The sequence below is a fragment of the Gekko japonicus genome, unplaced genomic scaffold, assembly GCF_001447785.1.
Source record: "Gekko japonicus isolate JY-2015 unplaced genomic scaffold, Gekko_japonicus_V1.1 scaffold1905, whole genome shotgun sequence".
Classification (NCBI taxonomy): Eukaryota; Metazoa; Chordata; class Lepidosauria; order Squamata; family Gekkonidae; genus Gekko; species Gekko japonicus.
In genome coordinates, this window is record NW_015175418.1 from 265,174 (window position 1) to 276,471 (window position 11,298).

Consider the following 11,298-nt stretch of genomic DNA (forward strand, 5'->3'; position numbering starts at 1 on the left):
AAATGAGGACTTAAAAGAACTCTTGGCGGCTGCCTTGGCCCCATTAATGGATTACAAACAAGAAGATTTAATAAAAGAGATAGATGTGGCCTATAGGACTTCTCCGGATTTTATAAAGAAAAATAAATTACTGTCAGCAAGCTGTCATGTTTGATCCATTGTATATATGCTTCACGTGTCAGGACCTCTTACCCTGCATTGCTTTCTGTATTAACTCATATGTTGATAGTTGTTGCCTAGTGACCCTTGCGCATGCTCATAAACGGCAAGCTTGTTAGCGAAACGCAAAAACACTTCAAGGGCAGGTGGGAGATAAGGAAGATCGCTTTTGTCTACTGCTATCGCTCAGAGCCTGGGAACTACGATGTTTTGGAATATCCAGACCGTTATGATTCCCATTACTTTGGCGCTGTTCTTCCCGGGCGGGAAAGTATCTCATTGGTATAGAGTCTGTTTGAACTTTGTTCATGTTACCTGCTTGATGTATTGTACGCCATTCTAAACAGAAACCTTGTTAGTGAAACATCCGTTAATAAAGTCATCCTCGTGACTGAGAAGTGACTGACGTTGATCGATGGTACCCTCACAAGGGTCTGCATTGACCCTTTGTACTGTGCCTCCTGCATCCAGGCTCATTATCTAGCCTTTAAAAAAATATTATTATTATTATTTATTTTCCAGAACAGTTTGTACATAAACATACAAGAATAACATGAACATTCGCTTGTCATTCCTACAGAGAAACCTTCAGTCCCACTCAGAGGCTTTTAGGCTTCAGAGAAATAAGAATAAAACCAACAAATGGTGATTGCATCCCTTGGGCAATGCTGTTATTATTTTACATTAGAACCCATTTTTGGTAATGAGTATTTGCAGGCATTATATCCTGTGAGGTAAGAAATGAGAAGATTGGGAACCAGGTTGATTCAAATTTGAGGTTAGAAGACCGTGAGGTTTGAGCTCTATGAATTCTGTCTGCTATCTTGGCCATCACAAACTGATCCCATATTTTCTCATGCCAGGCGGTTAACGTTGGAGGGGATGGTGACTTCCAACATGATGCTATCGTCAGACGTGCTGTGGCAAGAAGCAGTGAAATTATTTCCTTGTTCCTGGCATCTATATCAGTACTCCAATGGTTTAGTAGAAAAACTTCAGGCTTAAAATTAAGATCTATCGAGGTTATTTCCGTGATCTCTTTTCGGACTCCGTCCCAGAAATTACTTAGTTTTGGGCAATCCCACCAGCAGTGTAGGTAGGTACCGATCTTCCCACAACCTTTCCAATAGCGCGAATCATTGTTTGTGTTCATTTTCTGTAGTTTATAAGGTGTAATGTACCACCTTGAAAACAATTTAAAGAATTGCAGCCGGATATTATAGATGTTTGAGTGATATTATCTAGCCTTCTGCAAGAGCTGTCTCAGTTTGGGCTGGAAGGGTTATGGCTTTTCCCAGTGAGAAGTCTGATTCTAGAAGCAAGCATTCTCTTATACGAGGCAGAGTTGTTTTCTCAGTAAACTGATCTCTAATCGTGTCATCTACCATATTTTTAACATCACGGGACAACCTAGGAGCAGCAGTAGATGATCGAGTTGGTTCCCCGGGTTTCTGTTTTCGCGGGCGAAATTTGTAGCAATTCACTGCCACATTCACTTTGGGCACAAAAAATCCTTCAGTGCCCTGGCTGCAGTCTCATACTCACCATCCGTAAGGGGGAAGGTATGGAAAATGCATTGCCCTTCTCTTCCAAGAAAGTGGAGAAGCAGTGCACAACTCACTTCAGAGAACTCTGCATAACATACAGATTACAAGTGAGAACCCGCAATATTTGCTGGGGGGTCACTCTCCTTGTCTCTCCACTGCATCCTTGGGGCCACTGTGGCTTTTGCCCCCCCCCCCGCAACAGCTCCGGTAGGCCCAGACCAGCTCCTGGCTTCAGCCTGCTGCAGCTTCTCCCCCCACCATTGCCACTGCCGATCCCGGGACTGCTGTGGCTTTCTCCCCACCCATTACTGATCTGAGCCCCTCCCAGCCTCCACCCCTGGGCCCCCTGTCATCTCCAAGCCCCCCCCCCCGTCACCAGCAACTCTAGCAGCCACAGCTTATTTCCCCCACAACAACTTTTAGCTTCTGCTGCTGGGCCAGGTTCCTCCACCCAATCCCTGCAGCGACTGCTGCCTCTGAACTCACTGCAGTTACCCCACTCCAGTGCCACTGCTCTTGCATCTGGGCCCAGCTTCCTCTCTGCCACCAGATCCGGTCACCATCACGGGTAAGGGATCCTTTACTCCACTTAGCTTTATTGCCTCCCCATTGCTGCCACTGGGCCTGCCTCCCCCCCCCCCCCCCCCGCCCCAAACAGTCCAGAAGATCCTGGTGCCTAAAGATTGTGCTTTTCATGACAGCGATGTTACAATAAAAGACAGAGTTTTAATGGGAAACTGTAGAGAAATTACTCCAGGAGGAAGAACTCACATTAGAGGAATCACTAAAAATAGCACGTGCATAAGAAATGTTTAGAGCACAAATGAAAATATTACCAAATAAATCACAAGAAGTGCATGAAATTAAGGCAGAAGCGAAGTGATACAAGCAGGAAAACAGATCAACGGGGGACTCTTCAGAAGTACGTTTCTGGACAAGGAAAGACAAAACAATGTATAAAGAAATACAGCAAAGGGGAGGAATGCCCAGCATGTGGGAAATTTTGTTATAAATGAAAAAAAAAAAATCACCCAGCTATGCCTTGCAGAGAATAAAGCCTCGAAGGAAGTGAATGAGCTACAAAAAGGAGAGGGACCTCTGGAGACATATAGCAGCACAGATACACTAATTTGGCCGCAGTCACAAATGCAGAAGAGAAGGAAAATGAAACAATCGTGGATGTAAAACTAGGCAAAAATGAGAAAGTGATTCAGTTCAAAATAGATTTGGGAGCTGATGTTAACTGCATGCCAGCCCAAACATATCACAAGCTGCTATCAGATGTAAATTTGGAAACAACTGGTTTACCAGCCTTGACAGGATGTGAGGGATATCCATTAAAGGTGTTGAGACACTGTACCCTAAGGTGCAAGCCCAATTAATTTATGCATACCCTTACATTTTGCATTATGGAGGAAACAAGTAAACAACTGAACCTGATACATATTGTGAGACTAGTGACTAGTGAACACACAAGACACAGAGTTAAATAAACAAAAAGTGAAGGACCAATTCTCAGATGTATTTACAGAACTAGGCTGCATACCAGGATTGTACCCAATACAGCTGAAACCAGATGCAAAACCTGGCACACATGCACCAAGAACAGCACCAACTGCTCTTAAGAAGAAAATTTAGAAACAATTTAAGTAAATGGAACAAACTGGAGTTGTAGTAAAGTAAATTGTGAGGATGAAAGCCTTGGCACGAAGTTACGTGTGGTGGCCAGGCATGGATGGGGAAATAGAGGCCTGTGTCAAGCACTGCCAGGTCTGTCAAGAAACCCGACCGGAGCCTCCCAGGGCACCAGTGCAGCAGTGGGAATCCACCCAGAAATCATGGTCCCAGCTACACGTGGACTTTGCAGGCCCCTTCCAAGGGCAAATATTCTTCATTTTGATGGACTCGTACACCAAACGGTTGGAGGTGGTGCTTGTCATCTCCATTGCCTCCAAGGCAGCGATCTGGACCCTCCAACGGATTTTCAGCACACAGCCTACCCAACACAGTCGTTGTTAAGTATGCAACTCAACAACGAAGTAAGTAATAAGTGATTCAGCTTTATTAACGAACGAGAACTTCCAAGATCACACAACATCTGACGACACACCACAAAACAACAGTGGAGCACAGCTCCTTTTAAACTCTCCCGGGCTGGGGTAGCCACGCCCTCTCATTGTTAACATCCAATCACATTGTAAAGATAACATCCAATCATTTGTCTTCCCTCCAGCACAGACTCTTACATTTCATTGGTTACATAACATGCTTCAGCCAATGGTGTTGTTTCAGCTTAGAATCCGGCTGAGGTCTCAAGCTTAACATAGGTTTAGATGGAGTGAATACACAACAGTCATGATGGACAACGGAACAGCCTTCACTTCAGGGGAGTTCCAGGAATTTATGGGCCGCTACCTCATCAGGCACATCCGCTCTGCTTCCTTTCACCCAGCCACCAACGGGCAAGCAGAGAGGATGGTGCAAATGATGAAGGATCCCTCTGGTGGATGGTCCACAGAGACTGGGACCATAGACTTGTGGCTTTCATTTTTGGCCACCGAGTGACCCCGAGCACCACCACTGGCCACAGCCCCATGGAACTCCTCATGGGCAGGTGCCTAACCACCCAACTGGACAGGCTGCACCCAGATTGGGCCCCAGAGCACCACCCATCTCCAGAGAGCCAAGAGGCACCCAGAGGATTTCCCCCCAGTGACTCCGTGTCAGAGTCGGGCACCGTCCTGCTATGTAAATGACTCTGCCGAATGCTTGTTTGATCTTTCAGCTCAATCTGCCATAAACCCAGAGAAAGAGAGATGAGAAGGGGGAAATGTAATCTTAGATGTTTTAATCAGTCTGAACAAAGAATCTCTCTGTATATCACTACCCTTAGTTTTAATAAAGCTTTTCTATAAAAGACTATGAGACGACGAGTTGATTGAACCAGGAGCCTGACATCCACCAACCAGCAGGTCCCCCAGACACCGGCGCAGGATTCGGTGAGAAATGGGTCTTCCCTGTTTTTTGCTACTGTGACTGTACTGAATCCCGACGTGAGCACTTCCATCCGAGTGCGTGCCCTCATAGACTCCGGGTGCTCGTGTGACCTCATCAGCCCCTTGTTAGTAACTGGACTCGGGGCTGCACTTGTAAAATTAAGTGAGCCAGTAGTATTTTCCCAGTTGGATGGCACCACGATGCAGTCGTGCCAATATCAGACTGTAAAATTGCCCATTTGGGTGGGGGGGGGACACTGGGAACTACAAAGCTTCATAGTGCATCCCACGGCTCAGTTCCCGATGGTACTTGGGAAACCCTGGTTTCCTAGACCCCCGGTGCAAGGCACACCAGTGGGACCCAAAATGGGGGGCAGTTTAGGCTAACAGCAGAGCCAAACCAGGTGCCGGAGTAAGTGTGCTTGGCGTGAGAGGAGCTGAAAGCCATCCCCCCCCCCAAGTATCGTGACTTAAGGAAAGTCTTTGAAGAGAAAAAAATGAATGAATTACCTCCACATCGGAATACTGACTGTACTATAGAAATCCTCCCGGGGCACAAGATGCCGAAGGGGAAACTGTACTCTATGAACTCCTCAGAGCGGGAGGAAACTAAGGAGATTCATAGATAAAAACCGGGAACGAGGTTTCATCCGCCCAGCTAAGTCATCGTTCACTGCCCCTGTTTTATTCAGGAAGAAAAAGGACGGGGGCTTGAGATAGTGCACCGATTTCCTGAATACCGTCTCCATGTCAAATGCCTACCCCCTCCCCCTGATCAAAGACTTGCTTGCCGAGGCAGTGACGGGGTGATTTTTCACCAAGCTGGACCTACGCGATGTGTATTTCAGGGTGCGCATCTGGGAGGGGGATGAATACAGGACAGCGTTTAACACGCCGCTAGGGCAGTTTGAATACTTGGTGATGCCTTTTGGATTGAGTGGCGGGCCGAGAGTTTTTATGAACTTAATAAACTAGGTGCTACACAAGCATCTGTTCAAAGGGGTGGTGGCGTATTTAGATGATGTGCTTGTGTACAAGCAAGATATGGACTCACATGTGAAACTCATGCGCGAGAACCACCTCTATGCTAAACTATCTAAATGCGAGTTCCACAAGACAGAGATCGAGTTCCTAGGCTACTGCATAACCCAGCAGGGGCTGGGGATGGATCCAGGAAAGGTCCAGGATGTGTTGGGGTGGGAGGACCCCCAGACACGGCGGCAACTGCAGAGTTTCTTAGGATTTTGCAATTTCTATAGAACCTTCCTCCAGAGCTTTGCACAGGTAACTCTGCCCCTAAGGGACTTGTTGAAAACCAAGGGGAGGGGCCCAAGCACAGTTAGAGGTTCATGCAAACTGCACTGGACCCAGGAGTGCCAACAGGCATTCGAGGCACTGAAGACATTGTTCACCTCCGAACCAATTTTGCATCATTCTGACGAGACTAAACAATTTATTGTCCAAGTTGATGCATCGGACCTCGCGATGGGCAGCGCCATCTTACAGAAAGGCCCCGATGGAAAGTTGCACCCGTTGGCTTATGTGTCCAAAAAGTTCTCAGGGGCCAAATGCAACTGGGCAGTGTGGGACAAGGAAGCAGCAGCAGTGCGTTTGGCTTTATGCACCTGGCGCCATTGGCTGGAAGGGGCAAGGGTGCTGTTTGAGGTGTGGACAGATCATAAGAATTTGGAAGCCCTCCGTATGCCTAGAAGGCTGAATGCAAATAAGGTCAGATGGGCAGAATTCACGATTAAGTACCTGCCAGGTAAGGCGAACTTCCTTGTTAATGCTCTGTCACGTTTGCCGCAACACGCGAGTCAGAGGGAGGAGGTGATGGACACTATTTTCTCCCCAGTGCAATTGGGCGGGGGGGTGTGTGGTCCATCTCACTCGCAGCAAAGCAAGGGAGGGGGAGACCAGCCGAGCGGGCAAGGCCTCCACTATTTGGTCCGATGGAAGGAGTTTGGTCCGGAAGAGAATGAATGGGTGGCCGCGCGTCATGTGCGCGCCCCTCACCTTGTTCGGAGGTTCCATAGGGCATTCCCTGACAAACCGGGGGGGGGAGGTCCTGTTTAGGGCGGGCAGTATGTCAGAGTCGGGCACCGTCCTGCTATGTAAATGACTCTGCCAAATGCCTATTTGATCCTTCAGCCCGATCTGCCATAAACCCAGGGAAGGAGAGATGAGAAGGGGGAAATGTAATCTTAGATGTTTTAATCAGTCTGAACAAAGCATCTCTCTGTGTATCACTACTCTTAGTTTTAATAAAGCTTTTCTATAAAAGTCTATGAGACGATGAGTTGATCGAACCAGGAGCCTGATATCTGTCTACGCGAGGAACGTTTCCAGCAGTCCTGCCTGGATTCCCACCAAGGTCATCCGAATTACTGGACCCCTATCCTACGAGGTGTCTACTGATGACAGTTAGGTCCTTTGTAGGCACATAGACCAGCTCCACTGCCGTCTCCTCCCAGCTGAACCAGAGTTGTTGTCAGCGGTCTCAGAAGATTACGATGCCGAGCTGCCATGGCCACAGGAACCAGAGCCCGTGAGGGAGCTTCCAGTGGGCAGTGAACAGCCAGACAGTGAACAGCAGGTGCAGCACCTGAGCAAGCAGACACAGACTGTCTTGATGTCATGCCAATGCTGCTACCGTCTGCCAGCATCATACCAGCAATGTTGGACTCAACCCAGAGACTGCAACCCCTCTGAACTGTGATGTTCAACCCGTGAACAATGCAAACCAGCCTACTTAAGAGACTTTGTTTGTTAAGAAGCTTTGGAACATAGGGGGGAGGGGTGTTATGTATTGAGACACAGCTGTTCCTCAAGCTGTACTATTTAGAACAATAGCTCACCAGGATCCTGGAGTAAACCAATAGATAAGTAGTGTAATGTAAATAGCCTATCACTGGGAGTGGGTATGTGTTGGGTGTGGTGTTCGCATGCTTTATAAGCAGGGCTCAAGCCCTGCTAGTTGTCCTTGTAGTTCACTGAAATCACTTGATAAACTGGAGCTGATCACTGCAATGCATCTAGAACACAGTATTTAACAGAATCAGAGGAAATTCTCAGAGCTGGAATTTGAGAGCAGTACCACAGAAGGATTGAAATTGTGTTCTATTTCCCATTCCTGCTCAACAAAGCAAGTGTGCTCCTCCTCCTTTTCCTTCTCCCACTCTGCTTGCCCCCAAACAACAAACCAAGAGAGTGAGAGTGGTACTCAAACAGGTCACCGTATTTCTTAACAGAGGAAGCAAAGGCAAGGGACTCTTATGCAAATCATCTGCTTGTCCCAGCCTCTCTAGACAAAATCCCCAACAAATCACTGCTGTGACCTCAGTTGGAATTATTTTTTTTTACTTCAGGGCTGTTCACTTACCGGTGAATGATACGATAACTCTGCAGGTAGTCAAGGGCCAGGGTCAGCTCACAGATATACAGCTTCACTGCTGCTTCATTAAATTGGACATTCTGATGCAAATGATAGCGTAAGTCTCCTCCCATTAACAGGTCCACCACCATGAACATGTCTTCTTCATCCTGGAAAGAATACCTGGAGGAATAATTGAGGAAATGAGACCCTATTGGCTGTAGAAGTCCCGACTCCAAATAAAGAGGTGCAGAAAGTGGGGATACATTCAAAAGAAGAAGAATAGATTGAATTTATACCCCACCCTTCACTCAGAGTCTCAGAGTGGCTTACAAACTCCTTTCCCTTCCCCTCCCCACAACAGACACCCTGGGAGGTAGGTGGGGCTGAGAGAGCTCTATCAAGAACTGTCCTTGAGAGAACAGCTCTGACAGAACTATACCTTGCCCAAGGTCATCCAGTAGCTGCCTGTGGAGGAGTGGGGAATCAAACCCAGTTTAGAGTCCGCGCACTTAACCACTACACCAAACTGACTCACCAAAAGGTAATCCCCCCCCCCATGCAAGACATTATTCTTCTCAACATCATTAGACATTCACTAATATACGTGGATCTTGGAGGAAATATTCAAATCTAAGAATGGCAGTTCCAGATGGCAAAAATACTAGTCTGAGATCTCACTAGCTTTTATAAGTATATTAATTCTCAAAATGGCCACATCTGTGGATACAAATCCAGAGACTGGAGCCCAGAACAGACAAGAAAGTTCTTTCAAGAAGTCTGAAAAATTCCCCAGGTTTACAGAAAAATCTGAAATCTAAAAACAAAAATACATGGGGGGTCAACCCTCCCCCTCAAAAAAATACTAGAAGAAGCACCTGTAGCTTTAAGAAACAAATGCCCGCTCAGTGATGTTGTGGAGGTTGCTAGGCAACCACAACAGCATTGCCAGCCTTCAGGTCTTGGCTTCTATCAGTAAAAGGCAGGTGGGAGAGGGCAGGGCTCTTCTAAGTGCCTTGTAAAGAGGAATCATCAGGTCCATGCCCTGCGGTAACCACTAGGCAACTTGTTACCATGCAATTTGCAGGACTCGCCCATGCGTAATTGCTCGCTACTGTTCAACAGCACCAACCTCATTATAGCCAGTGTGGTGCTGCGGTTATTAGTATCTGTGAAACCCAGATTTGAATTTGAATCCCCACTCTGCCATGGATGTTTGCTGGGTGACTTTAGGCCAGTCACACACTCTCAGAGTAACCCATCTCATGTGGTTGTTGTGAGAATAAAATGGAGGAAAGGAGAACAATGTAAGCTGCTTTAGGTCCCCACTGGGGAGATATGTAGAGGAATAAATGAAAAAGGGGCAGCTAAAAGGTTGGTTGGTGAGTGGGAAGAGAAAGCATGGAAAAGGGGGAGGATATGGGGTCTGCCTGTTGGAGGAAATAATGGGGGAGGGGAAAGAGAGATGCTCCCTGCAAGTCCTTGCAGGTCCCCCACTTGGTTTTTCCAAATTGGTTTTTAGTTTCAGAGATGGTTTCATGTGCCACCCATGTGCATCATGGAAAAACTTTTTTTTTTAAAAGTTACATCTTCATATAATACATTTGTACACCTGTGTTTCTCTTTGGACCTAAAGATAAAGCCATCTGAAATGGAAATGTGTTTCTTTTAACTTTGATACAACAGAGACCTGCTTTCCAACCACCTGTATGCATGCAGTAACACACATGGACATGCATGTGCGCACGCACATGCACACACAGAGTATGCATGCACAAACCCCCCCCCCCCCCCAAGATTCTTAGATTATCCTCAAATAAAAGGAGCTAGTAACTAGAAGGGAAGAAATGGGATATTTTTAAATAAAAACAAGAACCAGACTGAGTCATTTGTACTACAGCACTTTGACTGGTTCAACCCCAGGCAACTGAGGCATCTCTCCTTATATATAATTGTAAAGTGGGGTGGCACTTTCTGAACATTCCACACGCTCCTAAATCAGTTGACTTCATGATGTGTCACTCAGAAGCTGTCCCTATCCACTGGCTGCATTGCCTGCCTCCAACATTCTAAACAGTTTGCTGTTCTTCTCCCCCCCATAGCCAGTCGGAACACAGAGGTCATTTGCATATGTGGCCTGATTGGCCTTTGCCTCTAACATTCTAAACAGTTTGCTGTTGCTGTTGGGAGTCAACCCTGGCGATCAATGGGGTGACAGATATCGCAGCCAGATCGCCCTCATTGAATGTGTCCTGAGGTAAAATACTATAATGATTCCTTGTTTGAGAGTGTGTGTGTCCCTTTAAATGTTTGATAGTAACTAGTGTGCTGTGATTGGTGGATGGCAGAGTGTGAGAGGAGTTATTCTGTGTGGATCTGTGTGGGTGTGTCAGTGAGAGATTGGAGAATGACAGTTGGAATAATGACAGTTGGAGAAAAAGCAGTTGATGTTGTGCAGTTGGATTTTCAGTCAGTGAGAGGTCTGACAGTGCTGTGTGGAGTCAGAGAGAGAGCACGAGCTGAAAGTTCTGAGTGGAATCAGTTCTATGTGAAGTCAGTGCTGTGTGGAGTCAGAGAGAGAAAGCAGTATATATCTGTAAAGTGAAACTACAGTTCTTAAAGAGAGTTAAAGATACAAAGAGAATAGCCTATGTGATACAGTTGACATACATACTTACACATACCTATTTCCTAAACAGTTACAGTTTAAACAACCTCTTAATTTGTTCTTTCAATAAATCCTTTTTATTTAAGTTTATCCCAGAAGCCTGATCCATTATTCCTCAGGACCACATAGATCCTCGAAAGCCAAGACCCTGGGTCACAATACCAAAACCAGAAGCAGAGAGGGGAGTTGGAATTTAGAAAATGCCTGGTGGCAGCCAGAACTACCTATTTTATAAACATAAAGTTTAATTTAAAGTAAAATCTAGTCGTCCCCAATAGGAGGTCATCACAAATACATATTCCAATTTTCCCTTAAACAGTCACTGGAGTTGCCAATCTCCCTGTGGGGCCTGAAGATCTCGCAGAAATAACTGTGTTCCCCAGTCACAGCATATCTTCTCCCCTACAGAGAGCCAGTTTGGTGCAGTGGTTAAGTGCGCAGACTCTAATCTGGGAGAACCGTGTTTGATTCCCCACTCCTCCACTTGCACTTGGCTGGATGACCTTGGGCAAGCCAGTCCTGATAAGAGCTGTCCTTGAAAAAGAGCGGTTTCTG

At 46.4% G+C, this 11,298-nt stretch overlaps 1 protein-coding gene across 1 annotated transcript in view; it reads right to left on the reverse strand.

The window, feature by feature from the left end:
- Positions 1-11,298, reverse strand: part of STK32B (serine/threonine kinase 32B) — a 58,433-nt gene that overhangs the window by 37,960 nt on the left and 9,175 nt on the right. The window contains 1 exon segment of the mRNA XM_015425776.1: positions 8,085-8,258. Within this exon segment, the coding sequence (XP_015281262.1) occupies positions 8,085-8,258 (174 nt within the window).